Genomic DNA, 21,870 nt, shown 5'->3' with positions numbered 1-21,870 from the left:
AGGCAGTTCCCCAATAGCCTAATGAGTGTTTCCAGATAAGAGTTTATTTGAACCAAGGATTCCAAGGCAAAACAAATACAACAAGACAGAAAGAGAAAAGGGAGAAAGAAGAAAGCCATTGTCCTGAGATAATTGTTTTATACTAGGAAGCTCTTGGGAGAAGCGAACATCAGAGCTGTGTCCTAGACAATCAAGTTGGAACACTTATGTATAGATTTGCTTTTTAGAAAAAGTACATCAGAGAACCCTGGAAAAGGGATAATGGTCTCGCAAAGTGATTGGGACTTGGCCTCTAAAGCTTCTTCTCACAGCTAACGTTTTGTATGGTTTTTCTCCATCCATCTCACTGGGAAACCCTGCCTCTCAACTACTGTAAAATGAACACAAATACATAAAACTAAATTCCTATAAGCACATGAGCCAGCACTGAGTCAAGGGGGCATAGAAGAATACAAAAAAGATGATCTGTTGGAATTTTGAGGATATTAATTAATTACTGCGTTTTTCATAACGCTATTATACGGTTGTTAGGGCAACAAGTTCAGTACAAAGCTAACCCTTTACGTTTCAGATGTAAATTCTTACCGTATTTCTTTATGGACTTTAGCAAGGCGGTCAGCTTTTCGAGCAAGTATGAAGCTGGAGAGAGAGGTGACATTTGAATGATTAGGTGACAATGGTTAATCTGAAGAGTTGCCTCTTCTTTTTCAAGCATTCTTGCCTCCACCTACTCGGCATTAATAAACGCTCCCACACTCGCCCACTATTCCCCTCTAGCAGAGCAAATGCCATGCTGTCTTCAGCTGCCCGTATGTCCAAAAGCCCTGCTAGGCTGTGGGCTCCTAAATGACAGGTCACCTCCTACTCAATATTTTACCCCCAACGTTTAGCCCAGTTCTTGGCATCCAGTAGGAAATCGAGCGTTAGATGAATTAATGTTGCATTAAATGATTAGAATACAGACTTGTGGTTACCAGGGGGGTGGAGGGTGGGAAGGGATAGACTGGGATTTCAAAATTGTTGAAGAACACTGGTATTTGACACAACATTGTAAAATGATTATAAATCAAAAAAAATGATTATCCTGGTAATGACTGTTGCCTTCGGCCAAGTACTTGCTAAAAGTTGGAAAAACAAATATCAGTCCATGCCTGTAGTGGATGCCATGCTGAGCCATCCAGATCCCTCTTCAGGACCAAACACTCATTACCCTCAGCTCACAGCTGAACCCTTCCCTAGCAAGTGCACTCTGTCGCAGAGAACCTCCTGGCTCAAGGTCCCACCCCTTCCCAGAATGGCTGGCTCCAGAGGGCAGTGGGTACCGAGACCCACTCCCTGGCCTCAGTGCAGGCTCCCTCTGAAGGGCCATTCCAGCTCCAGAGCTTCCCATGGGATGGCTGAGGCCTCCCTCTCTGCCCAACCCTGATTCTTTCCCTTCACCATGGGTAGTGCTCCCTAGAGCACTGCACGATGAACTTCCTGCACCCGCATCTCCATCTCCAAGGTGGCTTCCCGGGAAACTGGCCTAGCACAGCCCTCAAATTCAGTGACTCAGTCAAACTCAGTTATAATCTGTCTGCTTCCCTTTAATCAAATAGATTCTATTTATTATGTTGATATTACGAATTGCATGTATATTTTAAAGAATTGAATTGTGACAAGAAATCCTTAGTTAAGCTATTATTAGGAAGCTTTCAAAAATCCAAATGAGATAAAGGACAATGAAATTATTTCTCCATCTAAAAGAAGTTTTAAAAGTGTATTTTGTTGTTATTGCTCTAGATCAAAAAGACAAGTAGATCAGGACTGAAAATCCAAGGGCTGAAAACAGATATTTTGTCCTCTCCTTCAGTCCCCCCAGTTAAACTGTCCCTCACTTTGATTGGCAATTCCTATAGAATTGTTATTCGAGATCATTCTGGGAAGCAAAGACACAAACTGTATCTGTGTTAACCCAGAGAATAGTATTTCAGAGGAAGTTGTGGACTATTCACGAAATTTGAACTACTGAACTTTACGGGATAGAGTCATAATTTTGCTTGATTTAACTAACACTTTATGTTGTGGCTTGCTAATAATGATTTTAGTTAAATTTTAGGTTTGTACACCTAAAACACTGTAAATCGATTTACTTCAATAAAAAATAAAAATCAAAAAAATTTGGGGGTTTATGCAAGAATCAATTATTTTAGACTTTTGCAGTATTTCAATGAAAATCACCAATATGCGATGAACGACAATCATTTATCTGAAAAGCTTTTCAGATCTGTGCTTTCTACAGTTCCTTTTTTAAAGGGCAGTTGCTCTTGGCTATTTCTGTCAAATCTCAAGTTGAGAATGAAATAACCTCTTTGATCTAATTCTAACTATGGATAACTCTCTTTTAACTTCCTTTGGTGTTTTATTGAGGAAATCAAACACCCTGTTTTGGGTTGGGAACATTTCGCAGCTTTAAAGTACAAGGTCCTTTCTAGTTTCCAAAAGGCACTAGTTATAAACAAACAGTGCTGGGCAATTATACCACCCCTATCTTCAAGACTTTCATTGCCCAGAGCAAAGAGCAGGGTGAAGGCAATATAGCTGCAAGGCAAGAACAGGGCAGAAGCAACTGTCCAGATAAAACAGATTAGAATATCACTTTTTAGGAACTAGCTAAATAACTCCATTACCATCTAGGAGGCTTCAGTGATACATGTCCTTGTTAATAAAGCTGGGAAAAGCCCAGAAGAGCAGATGCCACAAAACTGAACTCCCAGGGCAAGAAGAATGTCAATGTTCTTTCATCTGCAGTTGGATTGGTCTTGACTGACAGTCTCCTGAAACCTCAACCTCAATCTCTTGCTTTTCTTTGGCACATAGAAAGTGATGACAAACTGCCCAAACAATCTCTGTCTCTTCTTGCCCAGTGGGGTTAGAGGTGAAGAGGGCGCCATGTTCCTGTAGTCATTACGTCATGAACCCCTGCCCTTTCCTGTGAGGCTGGTGTTATTTCTTATATTTTTCAGCCAGAGGACTGGTTACAAAATGTCCCGTTGGCAGGCCAGTAGCACAGCCTGCTTTCTAAGTCCCTAGGGCCATGGGTCTGCTCCTTCTGATTTTGTCATTTCCCTTCAGTGGTGCAATGCACACGAGCTCAACTCTCCTAAGGGTGAAGGGGAAAGGCACTGGTCTCCAAAAGTCACTCAACTGCTATGGACCCTGTGCTCTTTTATTGCAAATGTGGTAGAATAAATATCTCTTTTGTTTGTACAGCTTTGAAGAAGACTAAAAGGCATGGCAACTGGGAGGCTACGGCACTCCTTGGCAATTCCTTCATGGGAGCCCTGCTCCCCTCTCTGGACTCCTTGTCCCCAGACAGCAGAGCAGCTGTGTGAGGGGACGGGAGGAGAAGGAAAGAGCTCTTCTCTTCCAGACACAGAACCATGCCCTGGGCCATCCTTGGTGAAGGCTAGCTTGGAGTGACCTATTGGAAAAAGGGCCCCACACTCAAGGTCTGGCTCCACTTTGAACTGCACTTTCCAATGGTCATCCATCTTACATCCCAGGGTAACAATGAACATATTAATGTTTGCTATGTGGTGATGTCTTGAATGGAGAAAAGAATAAAGCCCAGAAACCCTAACTTTGGAAGGTTTTACAGGATAAAACCATTCTCATTCCAGAATGGCTGTCAACCTTCTGCCCTAGGGGAGGTTGTCCACCACACTGCCTGTCTCGCTGCTTTCTTCACTCTGTCCTCAACATGTAAGTTTTATGGGGGAAAGAAATGTATGAGCATGAGTTCAAAGTGGTGTGAACTTAGTAAGGTTTCCCAGTGTTCAGCACATGGAGACATGATAGATTGTCTGTAGGGTTACTTATCATTGCTTGAGTTCAACTCCAAAACAACATGCTCTGCCAGCAAGCACACCAACACACCAGCAGAGTCTGGAAAATGCAGAACACCTGGTTCTAACTTACCCCATGATGGCGGGCAGCGATCCATCTGGCTTGGTGTCATCTAGGGTTATTGAAATTGGAGCTTCCTCATCTTCAATGATCATACACCCACAATAATCTTAACCAGAAGAAAATCAACAGAAAAGTGAGGCTGACCTCATCAGAGATTTAGGGGAGACATTTTTATGTATATAGAAAACTATTTTGCTAAGAGAAAGGCAAACTTTAGACTATTGGTCTTTGCCACAGCCCTAGAAGTTATTTTCTATTAAATATACACACTGACAATATAAGGATGTCTATTCACCCAGACACATTCAAAAATGACCTTCTGCATAAAGGTCAGGTATGATCAATGCATAACTAAAATTGTAAGATGGCTCTGGAGTCCTGGAATCCATGGGGAAAGAGAGAGGTGTGTTAGAGGGAATCACCCCTGTGAAACCTGGAAGAAGTGATGGGAAGTGGTCCTTTGAGTATGAGCGGAAGACATGTCAACCACAGCCACCCTCTCCGCCCAGACCCTGCCTCACTGAATCCTCACAACTCCCCGACAGTAGGTCTCATTGTTCCCATTTTACACAGAGGCTGATGCTGAGAGAAGTGAAGTGTCACACCTGAGGCCACACAGCTAGTAAGCAAGTGAAGCCCAGGCACATGTGACTTGGAAGCAGCGCTCTTTCCATAGTGCTCCTTTGCTTCACTCTGCTCGTGCAGGAGCCAGGGCCATAGCGGCCCCTCAACTGGAGGGACCTCTTCCTTATCTCTCACTGCTAGCACGTGCTCTTGGTGTCATTTTGTGTGGCTAGGGGGTATCAGGAGATGGACAAATTGAGACTTCTGATCCTTTCTCTATCAATTTGAAACACTTATCTTTTTTTCCTGTTCAGGATGGAGTAGATAATGTTCTTAAAAGAGTGTGGTCCTGTCACTTAACACAATTTAAACATGAGTGTGTGCAACCTACCCTTCTTCTTCCAAAAGGCTTCCCTGTAATACATCATGCACTTAATGATAGCTCCCATTGGAAGGCGCTGAATTAACTGGTTTCTCTCTGATGGAAGTTGTGGTCTGAAGTGTATCTTGGCAGTCAAAGTTGGAGGGATGGCACTAATTACGTATCGGCACTAAAACACACAGACACAAAATACCATCTCAAATGTGAGTTACAATCTTTACAGACGGCATGAAACATCACATCATTTTCAATGACACTGAGCAGGAACAATGTACAAAATGAGGCCACCGTGAGGCAACCAAACAGAACAAGGGAGATCAATCAAGGTTGAAATTTGGAAGACTGAGTCAGAAACATGGCAGCATTCATTACACCACTGCTTAGATTATATTTGGTTAGAAGCTGCAGAAGACACAAGACCTATTTAATATACGCTCCTTTGGACTAAACTGAATTACCTCATAAAGTTCATGATTCAGCGTCCGTATGGTGATATTGTCACCTGACTGGTCAACAAAGGTGACAGGACACCTTAGCTTCACTCTGTCCCCGAGCAGTTGCATTATCCGTTCGCTTACTTGACCAGATCCACCCACAAACTTCCGTTCCTACCAGAAAAGGCAGGCGGGAAAGGAAATGTTATAAAAGCTCAAGGAAAGAAAATCATATTTGCCACTGATTAGAAAACCTCCAGAAAGTCACAGGCTATCCCTCCACCCTCCGCACCCTTAAATGCTGGAAGAACTCATCAGAGGCAAAGACTACCAAGACACCTCGAGCATCTTGTTCTGCACAGCTTCTGGTGACGACGAGCTGTTACTAGTTCATAAAATCACAGAATCAGAATAAAGGTTCTCCTGTACCCGAGGCACCCTGACTGAATGCAAACATCAGCGAGTCCATGGGTTTCAAATGCCCAAGAACGCAGTGCATCAAGAGAGCCCCGGGACAGGGAGGGCGCTGTACTTCTCCCAGGGGATTTTTTAAAATTACTTTTTCTTGTTTTATTGAGATGTTTCTAACTCTTCTTAGTTTCTTTGCTTCTTTTTTTTTTTTAACAAGAGAACAAGTCCACACTTTTATTTATTTACTTTTCAGTAAGTTTAAAATCCTTAAGGGGTACGGCATCACACAGATTCTATGTCCAGTGGCCTTAGTACAAAGGTTGCTTCGGAATTTGGCAAGAACCATGCCACTGTTTCCATGAGCGAGAGTTACCTGTCCCCAATTACTCTGGTTTTGTTTGGTTTTCCGCCAGGAGTTACTGTGTTGTTCTTTGCCTTGTACACATAAGCACATCTCTTGCCTAGACAGAATTCATTTTCATTCAAGCATAAACACCTTCAATTTTAAGAAGAGCTGTGTGCTCCCTCTGGTTCTGTAGACCCTGCTTATAGCCAGCAAAAATGGCCTTGGAGCACAGCTTTCCAGACACATTTGTCGTTTCAGAAGTCCTGACAGAGTCCTCTTGGTTTCTTTCTTTCTTTTTCTTTCTTTCTTTTTTTTTTGTGGGGGAAGGTAATTAGGTTTACTTATTTATTTACTTATTTTTTCAGAGGAGGTACTGGGGATTGAACCCAGGACCTTGTGGATGCTAGGAAAGCACTTTATCACCTGAGCTATACCCTCCCCACTGCCACAGAGTTCTCTTGGTTTCTTAAAGCCCCAGCAAAGGGTTGTCTAGGCAGAACAGGCTCATGATGTCCTTAAGGCTCATCTGGTCATCACCAAATGATGTTCTAAGAATCTAAATCTCAGATGTTGAGAACATTTTGCAAAAATGTCTGGAAGTTTCACTGTGAGGGCAGAAGGGTGAAGGCTGAGCGCCTGCCTGTCCCTGCGGACACTGTAAACAGTTCCCTTGAGCAGCCCTCTAAGACCACGAGTGCTTGGCCCTACTGCGATCTGCTACACTCACCATGGAAATGGGTCCAGCTTGATCTAACATCAGGCCTTAATACAGTGCATTTTGTAAGAACCAAGGGGAATATTTTTAGCCTGTTGTAGAAGATTCTTTGAATGGTTAGAAATACATGTAGGTAGACTGAGGCACAGCCGACATTTGACAATTAGGTACCTCACTCACATTCCTCCAGAAAACCTGCATCAACAGCCACATAGTGATTTTTGAACTTTAATAACAGGTTATTATTCAAATGGCACCACCAAAGTTCTTTATAAAAATATTCCCATAGTAATTTAGACCTTAATTCATGATCTGTCCTTCCTCCTGAAACTGGGATCATTTAATCATTTGACCTGTCTTCCAAGAGTCATTCTGAATTTTAGTATAGTGGAAAGATCATGAACTATTTCCATCTTGTTCACTGTCCACTCCTTCATGTCTAATATTTGTTGAACTAAACAATTAAAGGATAAATCTAAGTTCTTTATAAAAATATTGTGATAAAGGTTGAGATTCATAATCTGAACTGTGCCCTCCAAAAGGTCATGTGGAGTTTGCCTACAAGTATCTTGGCTCCTCTGAATGAGAGATATAAATATAAAATATGAGTCAAGATATCTTGAAAAGTAAAACAGAGGTTAAAAGGAGTAATGTGGGATTTCTAAGTGTAAAGACACTTAAAAATGCAACTGCCTTGCATTTGCTAAAGTTAAGGGTCAAATGGACAATAGCTCTTGGGACCACAGGAACAACTTGGGGACTTCCGGAGATCTCCCAAGAAGAATAATTCACTTTGTGGACAAAGATTCTACACCTCATACTATGAAACATGAAACAGAGGGTAAGTTAGAAGTAAACTGCTCCTAATTAAGCCTCATCCCATCAAGGTATACCATTACTAGAAAAGAGATACCCATTATCTTTTGATAAGGGAAAACCTTGAAACAAAGAATCTCAGAGTCTGGAAATTCAGGGAATTAAGGATTCTGGCTTCATCACTAGTTTGCTGTGTGTCCAACCAATGAGCCAAATGAGTTCATTCATCAGTAATGGAGGTGGTATAGAAGCTGGGCAAACGCTAATGGGCAGCAGAAATTTAGAAGCCAAAGTGTAGAATTTACTACTGAAAAAGTGACAATCACTTGAATTAGAAAAAAGAAGTCACTTCCATTCTATAATGGTTAACATAAAATAATAACTCTGAGACACAGAACAGGACCAAAAAAAGTCTCACACCTGGAACAGAGATGATTTTAAGTACAATAATTTTACAAGTACTAGAATTTTTTGGAAATTAGTTGATTTTAGTAATTTAGCTCCTCCTACATAGTCTAATTTTATGTACCTCCAACAGGAAGGAACTGAATTCTCCACACCCAATTCATTTAAAATGAAACATTCTTTAGCTGTGAACTTACTTTCAGGAATGACAAAAGGAAAGGAGAAATTTGGTTTTCAGCAAAGTTTTTTGTGATCATTTCAAAAATTCATGTTGCAAATTACTTATGTTGCAAAATACAGAAGCAATTACTAAGATACTGTATTGGGTGAGGGCGAAATCACAAATGAAGCTGAGTATGGGAATGGACACTCCATACCTGGCCTCCATTGGTAACCGAGAATATCCGAGTGGTGCCTCCACACTGCTTTACGTACCACAAGAACCACAGGGCAGACACCTCGTGGGGCTCCGAGGTCACATTGATATTCACAAACAGAGATGCAAACTGCCTAGCGGTCCTGGTCACAGAACAAGAGCAACATTAGGAGTAAAGACACATATGCTTCACAGCACATTATCTTTTTAAAACATAATTTCGTATGGTTAGAAAGCATTTCTATTGCTTTTGGGAAAAAAAAAACACTCATGGACTCAATTTCGGAAGGAATGCACATTTTAACTCTTGGGGAAAATAAACTTTTCCTTTGCTTTTAGGAAATGATGAGTTAGCTCCAAACATGCTAATCCCAGTGCAGTCTAAAGGGTAAATATACTTGTCAGGTATATTAAGGATATTGTTTTCATTTATTTGAACAAACTTCCTCTCCTTTCCACCTCCACTGCTCCCATCCTGGTCCAGGCCACCACTGTCCCTTACTCAGGTTAAAACAATGGTGGCTGCTCCTGGTCATCCCTACCTCTCATATTGACTATATCCCCTTATGATCCTTCTCTACGTTACAATCAAGTAAGTCTTTTAACAGTGCAAAATGAAAAAAAAACCCCAAACACTCTGCTTAAAATCCTTCAATGGTGTTTATGGCAAAAGGCAAAAATTCTGAATACAGCCAATATATCTTGCACCATCAGACTCGCAACAAATTCTCCAAGCTCCCATTGCATCACTTCCTCATGGCATCTTTATGGATCAGGCATACTGTCCACTCTTTGCTAAAATATGCCAATCTCCCCATCTCAGAGTCTTCATAAGCTGTTCCCTGTTCTCCATACTAGAAAAAAAAGATATTTCCCACCCACACTATCCTTCACATCCTCTAACATTATTTGTGGCTAATTACTGGAAGATATCATGCCTCAACTATTCATCCTTCCATGGAAACAGCCTAAATGTCCATCAACAGATGATTGGATAAAGAAGCTGTGGTATATTTATACAATGGAATACTACTCAGCCATAAAAACCCAACAACATAACGCCATTTGCAGCAACATGGATGCTCCTGGAGAATGTTATTCTAAGTGAAGTAAGCCAGAAAGAGAAAGAAAAATACCATATGAGATCACTCATATGTGGAATCTTAAAAAAACACAAACAAAGCATAAATACAAAACAGAAATAGACTCATAGACATAGAATACAAACTTGTGATTGCCAAGGAGGTGGAGGGTGGGAAGGGATAGACTGGGATTTCAAAATTGTAGAATAGATAAACAAGATTATACTGCATAGCACAGGGAAATATATATAAGATCTTATGGTAGCTCACAGAGAAAAAAAATGTGACAATGAATATATATATGTTCATGTATAACTGAAAAATTGTGCTCTACACTGGAATTCCACACAACATTGTAAAATGATTATAAATCAATAAAAAATGTTAAAAAAAAAGTAAAAAGAAAAAACTATTCATCCTTCCAGTCTGTCCCCATCCACTGTAACTCATTCTTGAAAGAAACCACTCCCCACATCCTCCCCCTTCATCCTTTCCCCCCGTCTACTGTGGCTCATTACTGGAACGTATCACCGTCCTCACCAACCATATCTCCTATCTCCTCCATACACTATGGCTCATTCCTGAAAGATACCATTCACCAAATCATCCATCCTTCCTGTCTCCCCTGACTCTAACACTGCGGCTCATTCCTGTAAGATACCAACCAATCCCATACCATCCATTGGTCCTGTTTTATACAATTCATTGCGATTCACTCCTGGGACATATATCCTCCCCCTATCCACATGTCTGATCTCCACTCATCCACTGTGCTCGTTTGTGGAAGATATATCATCCCTCAATACCATCCATCAGTCCTGTATCTCCCATCAACTGGCTCATTCCTTTAAGATACCATCCACTCTTCCTGTCTCTCCCAACAACCAGTTCATCCTTGGATGATAACAATCGCCCCCCAATCCCTCCTGTGGCTTATTCCTTCAAGATACCACCCCCCAAATCACTCATCTATCCCGTGCATACAGCCCATCAGATGTGGCTCATTTCTTCATGATACCTTGCACCCACATCATTCACCCTACCTGTCTCCTCTCACAATCACTGTAGTTCATTCCTGATGATACCACCCCTTCACACCATCCATTCTTCCTGTAATTTCCCCACTCCAAGCACTATGGTTCCTTCCTGGAAGATATCATCACACCAATGGCTTCCTGTCTCCTCCTAACCACAGTATCTCATCCTGGAAGCTACCATTCCCTCACTGTATACTGCTATACCCCCATCACTGTGGCTCATTCCTGGAAGATACCACCCACCCCTTCCTGTCTCCCCTACCCACTGTGGCTAATTCCTGGAAGATACCATATCCTCACACCATCCACTATTTCTGTCTCTCCCAACAAGTGGCTCATCCTCAGAAGATATCATCTTAACGTACAATCAACCCTTCATCTCCCCACTTTTTACTATGGTTCATTCCTGGGCCACACCATCTCCTCACATCACCACTCTTCCTGTCTCCCCTACATACTATGGCTCATTCCTGGCACATACCATTCCCTCACATCATCCATCCTTTCTGTCTTCCCCATTCCTAGAAAATATCATCCCACCATAACACTCATCCTTCCTGTTTCCCCCATCCACCGTGGCTTATTCCTGGAGGATGTGGTGAGGGGTATCTTCCAGGAATGAGCCACAGTGATGGGGAGGAGACAAGATAGGTGGAAAGATAGAAGATGTTGGAGGATGGTATGTAGTGCATGGTGGGGGGGGGAAGGTGGGGAGACAGGAAGAGTATGAGGAAACGGTATCATCCAGGAATAAGCTACAGTGACTGTGAGGGGAGATAAGCAGGGTGGAAGATACTCATTTGGCTCATTCCTGGGAGATATCATTCCTTATTATATTTACTATTTCTATATCCCCCATCAACTGCAGTATTCCTGCTAGATACCACCTCCTGCCACAGTTCATTTTTCTGCTTTCCCCCATCCACAATGGTTCATACCTGGAAGATACCATATTCCCACAACATCCATTTTCCCCTATCTACCACCATCCACTGTGACTCATTCCTGGAAGATGGCATCTCATATCATCCATCACTCCTGTCTGGAAAATACCATGCCCCTACATCATCCACCCTTCCTCTCCACCCCCTCCCCAGTCACTATGGCTCATTCCTGGATGATACCATTCCCTTACAGCATCCACTCTTCCTGTCTTTCCCATTCACAATGGCTCATATGTGGAAGACACCGTATTCCCACACCATCCATCCTTTTTGTCTCCTCCCCATCGACTATGGCTAACTCCTGGAACCTACTCTCCTCCCATACCATCCATCTTCCTGTCTCCCACATCCACAGTGGGACATTCCTGGTAAATACCATCCTCCCACAACATCCATCCTTCCTGTCACCTACCATTCACTATGGTTTAATCCTGAAATATACCATCTCCTCACACCATTTACTCTTCTTGCATCCCCTGATCTTCTGTGGTTCATTGCTTAAGGATACCATCCCACCACACATATCCTGTCTCCCCCAGGGCACTGTGGTTCATTCCAGGTAGATACCAATCCAGGAAAACATCCATCCTCACTGTCTCCCCCTACACACTGTGGTTCATCCCTGGAAGATATCATCCTCCCACACCATCCATTTTCCCATACACCACCATCCACTACGGCTTATTCATGGAAGATAATATCTCTCACACCATGCATCATTCCTGTCTCCCCCAAACACTTGTCTATTCCTAGAAGATACCTTGCACCCACATCATCCACCTTTCCTGTCTCCCCCTATAGTCTCTGTAGCTCATTCCTAGAAGATATCCTCCTCTCAAACCATCCATCTTTCCTGTTGGCCCCTCCCTACAAGTCACTCTCCTTTATTGCTAGAAGATTCCATTCAAACTTCTAGTCTGTTCCCAAAACTGACTCATTACTGGAAGATAACATCCCTTCACACCACCCATCCTTGCTGTCTGCCCCTATTAACTGCATCTCATTCCAGGAACATAAATCCCCCTACATCATCCATCATTCCTATTTCCCCCATCCACTGTGGCTCATTCCTGGAATATACCATTTCTGCACACCAGGCACCCTATCTCTCCCACCCCATCGACTCTGTCTGACTCTGGAACAACTATCTATCTTTCCTGTCTCCCTCATCCACAGTGGCTGGTTCCTGGTAGATACCATACACTCTTCATGTCCCCCATCATCAGCTATGAGTTAACCCTTGAACATACCACCCCCCACACCATACACCTTTCATGTCTCCCCCATGCACTGTGGCTCATTCTTGGAAGATATCATCCCTTCACAACTTCCACCTTCTCCTTCATCTACTATGGCCCATACCTAAAACATAACATCATGATCCATCCTTCCTGTCTCTCTTTTGTACTGTGACTCTTTCCTGGAAGATATCATTCCATCATTACCATTCCCCATCTATCCCCATCCATTGTGGCTCATTCCTGGAAGATACCACCCCCTCATACCATACTCATCCTGTTTCCCCATCAACTGACTTACTCTTGGAAGATACCATCTCTCCACATCATCCACTCTTCCTGTCTTCTCCATCAACTGACTCATTCTTAGAAGATAACTTACACACATACCATCCCTCTTTCCTCTCTCTCCCCATCCACTGTGGCTCACTCCCCATCATTTCACTACATTACTCTTATATCCTCCATCAACTGGCACATTTCTTAAAGATACTATCCCCACATCACACATCCTCCCCACCTCCCCTCATCCACTGTGGCTTATCCTGGAAGACACCATTCCACCACATCACCCATGCTTCCTGTCTCTACCTGTGCACTATGGCTCATTCCTGGCACATACTATCCTCCCACACCATCACCTTTCCTGTTTCCCCTGTCAATAGTGGCTCATTCCAGGAAGATACCATTCGGCCACACCATCCACTATTCCTGTCCCCCACATACATATGGTTTACTCCTGAACATACCAACCCCACACACCTGATCCATGGTATATGGCTCACTCCTGGAAGTTACTATCCCACCACACCATATATCCTTTGTGTTCCCTCTCGTGCACTGTAGCTCATTCCTGGAAAATACCATCTCACCTATCCACCTTCCTGACTCCTCATCCACTGTGGCTAATTCCTGAAGATACCATCACCTCACACCATCCAATCTTCCTTCCTCCCCCATCAAATGGCTCATTCTTGGCAGATACCATCTACACACCCCACCCATCTTTCTTGCAAATCATACAACCTTTTCATTAAAAAATGTTCAACTTCATTCACCTACTTTTCTTCTTACGTTTTAGATTCATTTTATGTTCACCTCTGCTCTTAGTGTCTAAAGTGTCCTCAAAGTTGCTACTGATGGAAAGGTCAGTAAGTTTCCTCTTAACTTTTTTCCTATAACTTATTAAGAAAAACATTGCAGTTCAAGATAGGATAGGGCAGATCTGAAGGGAAGATAAAAAATACATTTTAAACAGTCAAGATTACTTTGTCCAGCAGATTTTATCAATAAGATCTTTCATGGTCATCTTATCCCATTCCTCCGCATGTGGAGCCTCCCATGGGGCATCAGCTGGGATCTGCAGAGATGAGAAGGGCCCATATTCAGGTATGATGGTTACTGCCCACTTCCCTGCCAAGATGTCCTCAGGAGAACTCTGAAAACTGGTTTCTCTGTCTATGTTGGAATGTGTGATTGGCATAGAATCCTATGTATAGAAAGTGGTAGAGTTGGGATGGATAGCTCTTTGGATTCTATGCCTTAATGCTGCTGTCAAAATAATAATAATAATAATAATAATAATAATAATAATAATAATAATAATAATACACATATGTGTAAATTAATATGAACCCTCCTACACTGCTGGTGGGAATGCAGTTTGGTGCTGCCACTGTGGAAAACAGTATGGAGATTGCTCAAAAGACTAGGAATAGACTTACCTGTGACCCAGGAATCCCGCTCTTGGGTACATACCCAGAAGGTATCCTACTTCAAAAAGACACTTGCACCCCAATGTTCATAGCAGCACTATTTACAATAGCCAAGACATAGAAACAGCCTAAGTGTCCATCAACAGATGACTGGATAAAGAAGATGTGGTATTGTATTTATACAATGGAATATTATTCAGCCATAAAAACCAACAACATAACGCCATTTGCAGCAACATGGATGCTCCTGGAGAATGTCATTCTAAGCGAAGTAAGCCAGAAAGAGAAAGAAAAATACCATATGAGATCGCTCATATGTGGAATCTAAAAAAAACAAAACATAAATACAAAACAGAAACAGACTCAGACATAGAATACAAACTTGTGGTTGCCAAGCGGGCAAGGAACAGAATGGGATTTCAAAATGTAGAATAGATAAAAAAGATTATACTGTATAGCACAGGGAAATATATACAAGATCTTATGGTAGCTCACAGAGAAAAAAAATGTGACAATGAATATATATATGTTCACGTATAACTGAAAAATTGTGCTCTACACTGGAATTTGACACAACATTGTAAAACGACTATAACTCAATTAAAAAATGTTAAAAAATATAATTCTGAAAAAAACAAAATAACAATACACATATGTGTAAATTAATATGTAATTATGATGCTTGCCATTGTATTTATTATTGAAAGCTAATAGCCATTTTAAGTCCTCAACTTATGTTTGAGAGAGTGATGTTACAAAGCCTGATACTAAGTAAAAAGAAAAACTTTGGGGAAACAAATCCTTCTCTCCTTTACTATCTGAAGTGGTATGACATATGCATAAGGTAACTATAAGCAGGATATCCGGCAAAAAATATGTCACATAAATTCCCAGTGGCATAGAGTTGAAAACACACAGGCACACACATTAGTATCAGAGACATGTGGGTTTGAATCCTGGTTCCTTTGTTGTGTGGTCTTGGGGAAATTATGTAACCCCTTGGCACTGATTTTCTTCCTTCGTAAAGTAGAAATACTAGCAACCTGGCAGAGTTGTTGGGGACATTAGAAATGATATCCACCAATGTCCAGAGCGATGTTCCCCGCACTGTGGAAGGATACTAACCATTTGCGATTGACATTTCAGTAACAGGTCGTGTGCAAGTTGCACACACACTTTACCTCCTTTCCCATATTATCCATTGTCCGCCACAGATTGTTGTAATCCAGATATGCAATGGGATTCCATACCGGAGGGAAGGCACCCCGAAATGGATAAGTTCTCCCCTATAACATAAAAGCAAAGGACAATACCTCAAATTAGGATGACATTCTAAAAGTCCAAAACCAGTTTCAAAGAAACAGGATCCTCCACTGTGTCAAAAGCATTACCTTGGACAGACAGTAAATATATTTTACCTATAGAGGCCCCAAATTTCAATTAGATTAGCAAAATTTGCAGGGTGTCATATTAGTCATTTTTAACTTATAGGAAATAATAGCCTTGAATGTATTTCTATTTACAGAGAATAAATAAATAAATAAAGGTAGCTCATCCCAGTATCTAATGTTGATGCTACAATATTCTCAGCTCTTGACTTCCTATCTAATCTCTTTGGAAGGATGTTCCCACTAAGATGAGAGCAGGATGATGACATGGAAGACTGTCTTTGGACTACATACAGGACTGGAATAACAAAGTGAAATATCTCAAACTATGTATTAAGGTTCACACAAGCTAAATAAAGACTGGCTAGACTACAGATCATGCCCAAAGTCAAGAATCAAAATATTAGAAACTTGCAATAGTAGGCATTAGCCATTTTTGGTTTTCTAGCATCCGTTCCCCTTTCCTAGGAGCACTTTGGTTTCTTCTAGGGGAAACAGTGGCTTCTCCTCTGTGGATATGTGTCCTGGGTACCATCTCCCATTACAGAAGGCAATGGGTTAGAGCCCATCCACCACCCTCAGCCAGGCTGTGAGCCTGTGATATTAGTTTAGCCAATCACACACTCTGACCCTGGAATGGGTCACCCAAGGACAGAAGAAAGTTGACTCTGCGTTCTCCTTTGCCATGGTAGCACACCAAGCAGATGCTTCCTGCTATAAAGACCACGGTGGTGGTTCCTGCCCCTACCCTGCCAGAGTTCCTCTGATCTTTGCTCATTCTCAAGTGAGGCCCTTCTATCCTCCCACTGATTTTGTGGGCCCTCTGATATCCTTTCAGTAAATCCTCTCTTATTAGCCGAGTTGGTTTCTATTGCTTGGTACTAAGACCTCTAACAAAGACAGCTAATTACCAGCCACTATTTACTTCATTTCAATGGTGTGACAGGCACTGTGCTACTGTAAGGGGAGGAAAATCCTGAGGAAAAGAGAGTGGCTCTAGATTAGCTTCTAAGGTCTTATTTCCTGATTTAATTTCTTTTTCTTTAAAACATCTTGTAAATCTCCATAAGGTCGAAACATTGTCTGTTAATACAATTTTGCATGAGATTTTGATTTTATCGAAGAGAAACATACTCAAGATTTGTAGAAAGCCTACTGTGTGCACTGAATGATATTAAGAGCTGTGTTGATTTTTTTTAAAGGGCTAAAGCAAAACTCCTGACCATCAAGGCAGGGACACAAGACATAGCATTTGCATTCATGTGCGCACACTTACAAACTCCAACTGAGAAAGAATATATGGCAGCGATTAAGTGACAATGAAGTAATTTTCCCTTCCATAGTAGCAAATTCAAATAACCTTGGCAGATTATGTGATCTGATTTCTTACCTGAAAAGGCTATGTTGTAATGCTGCAATACAACTTTCTGAGACTCCAAATCCTTTATCATCACCACCACCACCGTCACCACCATTGTTACTAACATTTATTAAGATCTCTTTCCATGCTGGCAGTGGCCTAAACTCTTCATATGCGTTAGCTCATGTAATGCTCCCCCCCAATCCTGTGGAGGCAAGACTATTAATATTCCCATTTTATAAACAAGGAAACTAAAGCCTAAGGATATGAGCTAGAAAACAGCAGACCAGAAATTTCCTGTTCCTGAAGCCTTTGTTCATAAACATTAAGCTTTCAGGCCTCCTATATGGTCGAGGGAGTGTTGAGACAGTTTCATTCTAGAGACATCTTAAACTTCCCAACTAAAAGAGAATTTTGAAATGTGAAACTTCTAAATCTTCCACACATCTTCTATGTTTCTAAGGAATAAACACGGAGACTAAGAAGCTCTGGGGTATGTATGATGATTGCTGAGGAAATAGGGTCAACTTTGGAAAATGCTGAAGCATGTTCTGAGAGAAATTGCTATGGACACAAAAATAAGCTATCAAGAGGAGACTGGGGTCAAGTAATAGCTCACAGGCAGCCTTCAGAACAGCTGGTTCTTGTTATAATCCTTCCCTTAATTGAAATCAGGAAAAAAAATCTCCATTTTCCTCTGTAGGATGCACTTATACTCAAGTAATAGTCTCATACAAAACTGTTCTTTTCTTTGAAAAAATATATTTAAAAAAACTTAAATATGCCCAATGATCTGGGGACATGAAATATTATAAATATAATTCGACAAAATATGTCCCAGATTCCTAACAAAGTTCTTTATAGGATGATGCCAACCAGAGTATGATTTCACACAACGTCCTAAAGACGCCATGGTCTGAGCCTTGATAAACACACAGAACTGGCAGGAGAGGTGACCAGTTCAGGGAGAGAGACGTGTCTAGCCTGGCAATCTTTTCTAGGAGTGGGAACCATGGAATATTTTAAAAGACAATCACAAAGGCCCACCATGACCTAAATTTTTATCCTGTTGACAGAGGCACCCAGGAATAAAGGGATTTCATTAGTTTCACTCTTAGCAGTTTGGGGATTCTCTGCTCTTATTGCACAGAAAATCTAAATTTGCTAAAGAAATGCATATATGTGGGAACAGGCACCTACCTCCTCCATTCCCACAAGCCCCCAGAAGGCTTATTTCCTCCATGGCCTGTATCTCAACTAGACGACTCAACGTGTGAATCCTAAATTAGGGCAGTGGGAGGGCCTGGAGCTGGTTCTTGGCTGACTGAGAAGTGCTTGCCCACGGACCTTCTCAGTCTCTTAAATGTGATTCTATAGTTTTCTCACAAAAGTGTCAGCTCGTTCTCAATCCGGAACCACTTCTCAGCAAGAAATGCTTTTATGACCTAAGGGTGTGTGGCAGGATCTCTGGGAATACTTCTAAACGGCTGTCGCTCTTTGAAAATAAAAATAAAAATAAATCTGGAGTAAAGGTCAAGTTCATTTTGTGCCTATACTGTGAAACCTTCCTACCCTTCCAAACTGGCCTTTAATCTCTAAAGGAGAGCGTGTTTGACACAGAAGTTGTTGATGTCAAGTAGAACACAATGTCCCTGGAATTGGGCCCAGAATACTTAAGAATTGAGAAACCACATCCTCCATCTACCAGTGTTCATAATAAAGGGAAACTATCGCCAGGAGAGGACAGTTTTCTTTTTTAATTTATATATATTTTTTAATTTTTAAATTTCCTTGGATACCTGCCCAATTAGGGCAGGGAGATTGTGTTCTCAACACACTGATGTTACTGAACAAGCTAGTTTATTTTATTAAAATTTTGTTATGAAATATATCATTTATGATAAAAAATATATGTATAGTTCAAAGAGGAATAATAGAAATGAACAACCATGTGCACACCATCCAGGTTGAGAAGAGTGATATCATCATAAATTTACAAGTATGCCATGTGCTTCTCCCCGAGCATGTCCCGCTCCTCCCTTTGCACGAGAGGGAGCCACTAATGAATTTTGTGTTTACCATTCCTTTCCTTTTCTTCCATCACCCACGTATACATACCTAAACACACATTGTTTTGTTCTTCCTATTTCTGAGCCTTATATAAACAGACTAAAACACACCCTAGTGTCCACTCTGAAGCAGTGGAAACAAATAAACCATGAACACCACCAATCAACATGGATGTATTTTTAAAATGTGTTGGTGAAAAAAGCAAGTCAAAAAATACACACAGTATGAGTCCATTTATATAAAGCTTGGAAATTGGAGAGGACAGTTTACAGCGCCCACATCATTCCTTATTGTTGGTCCTATAAGATAAGCCAGCAAGTAGCACTTACTGTTGGGATGTTGGAGACTTTCACCTCCCTGTACTTTTATATTTTAGTTAAACAAAAGGAAATGAGTGTTTATTAAAGAGTATCATAGGCCATCGAGGAAAGCTGCCAAACATTTTTCTTTAATCATCTTGAAAATAAACAGATATGTTCTGGATTGATTTAGAAATATGTCTGCCCAACCCATACGAATTCCTTGGCACCCTTCTAGTCCCATTGTTTTGTAACAGGCCTCTAAAAGAAATCTTTTGGTGGTTTATTTTCTATAGTTCATAATAGTGCTTTAAATAAAGAAATTATCTAAAAAGAGATCCATTAAATAGGATCGTGTTGTATTAGTAATTTAAAAAAATCATTTTCTTCTTCTTTCCATGTGCCAAGCATTATACGGACTGCTACTCAGAAAAAGTTATCAGAATCAATATGGAGACATCTATCCTATCTTAATGTATTGGTTTTCCCAAGTGTCCACCTAGTTCCTCTGTTCTTTGAAAGACCCTCCCTTCTCTCACCTACTGACTCCCACAGGGTCCAATCTTCAGCCTTCCTCTGCCCACCCATTTCCCTGGGGAACTCACCCATCATCTGGATTTATTATTATTATATTTGCACAGTGTCATGCTTTGCATTTTTCATGCCTCTGCTCCCTCTACCTCTCATACAACTTCAAGAGCTGGCAGCACATTCAAGTTCATGACCTGATATTTCATCTTATTCTCGGTCCCCCCTCTCCTCTGGAAAAAGAACCATTAAACTAAGGTATAAACGATGCCATAAAAACAAGAATGAAAGGTTTCAAATGAATAATTACATCATCTTTCCCAGGGACTCTAGTTATGTACAGAAGTTACAAACAAGGTAATTAAGATAGAAACAATATGAGTTCTTCAGGAGGCTCTTGGGTAAGTACAGATGAAGGACAGGGCATTGAAAAAAATATTTTTCCTCTTTCACAAATGCCATTAACTCAGGAGAAATAGGCAGTTAGAAAAAAAAGATGAAAATATTATACTGTGAGGATGGGTGGCTGCTTTTCCTTAACAGCTTTAATAAGACATCATTCACATATTACATAATCCATCCATTTGAAGTGTACAATTCAATGCTTTCTGGTATATTTACAGAGTTGTGAAACCATCACTACAGCTAATTTTAGAACATTTTCATTACCACGAGAAGAAACTCTTTACTCATTAATAGTCACTCTCGGGGTAGAGGGTATAGCTCAAGAGGTACAGCTCATGCATAGCATACACAAAGTCCTGGGTTCAATCCCCAGTACCTCCTCCAAAAATAAATAAATCAATAAATAAACCTAACTACCTCTCCCCCCCAAAAATAAAATTAAAAAATCAGATGTATAAAAAAGTCACTCTCCATTCTCTCCCACCCCATTTTGAAGAACTGCCAAACTATTTTTCAAAGCAGCTGTCACCATTTTACATTCCCACCTGCAACATATGAGGGTTCCAGTATCTCCACATCCTTGCTAACACTCACTATTGTCTGTCTTTTTGATTATAGTCATCCTGGTGGATGCAAAGTGGTCTCCCATTGTGGTTTGAACTTGCATTTCCCGAATGACTAACGACAGCCTAAGTCAAATCAGGCTTGGTGAGTGGAAGGTCAGATTGTTGAGCCCATACATTGTCTCCATCCTTGGTGCCATGGCCACTTTGTATGTGGGCCCACTGAGCAAGTGCTAGTGGAAAGAGATGGTGTGATGGCTTTGTGCTGTGTCAACTTGTTCAGGCTGAACTGGATTTCCCAGAGTTTTCTTTCCTATGTATTTCTTGTTAGGGCACTTCACAAGAGGAATTCTTAAGGGAAATTTAGAGAGTAAAAGTGAAACAGCACTCATTTTGTAGTTCACACACATTGTTGCTGATTCTCATTACACAAGATAGGGGCTGGGCCTGCAACTACTCCACCCTCTGGAATCCTCCTCTAGCCTCTTCAACTCCTAGGCCAGGTGTATGTATTTAGCTCTGTGATGAAGGGTCCTTGCTTCTGCAAGACACTCACAGTGTCAAGATCAGAGGCAACAATGACTGACATGGGCTCCAGCTCATGCTTGTGGGTTCCAGCTTGTTCTTGCTTTCCCCCATCTTACATCTATCTTCCCTTCCTGACTGCCTGCACTTCAAGCTCCAGCATCAGATGCAAAGACAAGAGCCTTACAACAACTCCCACAATTAGTAAGGCCAAATCCTTATAATAAATCCTTTAGCAGTTTTGCTTATCTCACTGAACCTTGACTGATATAGGCTGATAATCCAAAGGATGGATCACCTTGTACCTGATTATTAA

General features: G+C 41.3%; 1 protein-coding gene and 1 pseudogene across 1 annotated transcript in view; both read right to left on the bottom strand.

Moving 5' to 3' along the window:
• Positions 1 to 21,870, bottom strand: part of MAOA (amine oxidase [flavin-containing] A) — a 71,358-nt gene that overhangs the window by 9,177 nt on the left and 40,311 nt on the right. Inside the window, exons 4-10 of the mRNA XM_006213397.4 lie at positions 15,598 to 15,702; positions 13,970 to 14,061; positions 8,402 to 8,543; positions 5,356 to 5,505; positions 4,907 to 5,066; positions 3,961 to 4,057; positions 586 to 639 (exon numbers count right to left, since the gene is read on the bottom strand). Coding sequence (XP_006213459.2) covers positions 586 to 639; positions 3,961 to 4,057; positions 4,907 to 5,066; positions 5,356 to 5,505; positions 8,402 to 8,543; positions 13,970 to 14,061; positions 15,598 to 15,702 — 800 coding nt within the window. The remainder of the gene's footprint in view (positions 1 to 585; positions 640 to 3,960; positions 4,058 to 4,906; positions 5,067 to 5,355; positions 5,506 to 8,401; positions 8,544 to 13,969; positions 14,062 to 15,597; positions 15,703 to 21,870) is intronic.
• LOC107034461 (large ribosomal subunit protein eL33 pseudogene) lies at positions 5,517 to 6,419 on the bottom strand (annotated as a pseudogene).

Source organism: Vicugna pacos, chromosome X (assembly GCF_048564905.1).
Source record: "Vicugna pacos chromosome X, VicPac4, whole genome shotgun sequence".
In the NCBI taxonomy this organism is placed as follows: domain Eukaryota; kingdom Metazoa; phylum Chordata; class Mammalia; order Artiodactyla; family Camelidae; genus Vicugna; species Vicugna pacos.
This window is presented reverse-complemented; position numbering and strand designations above follow the sequence as displayed.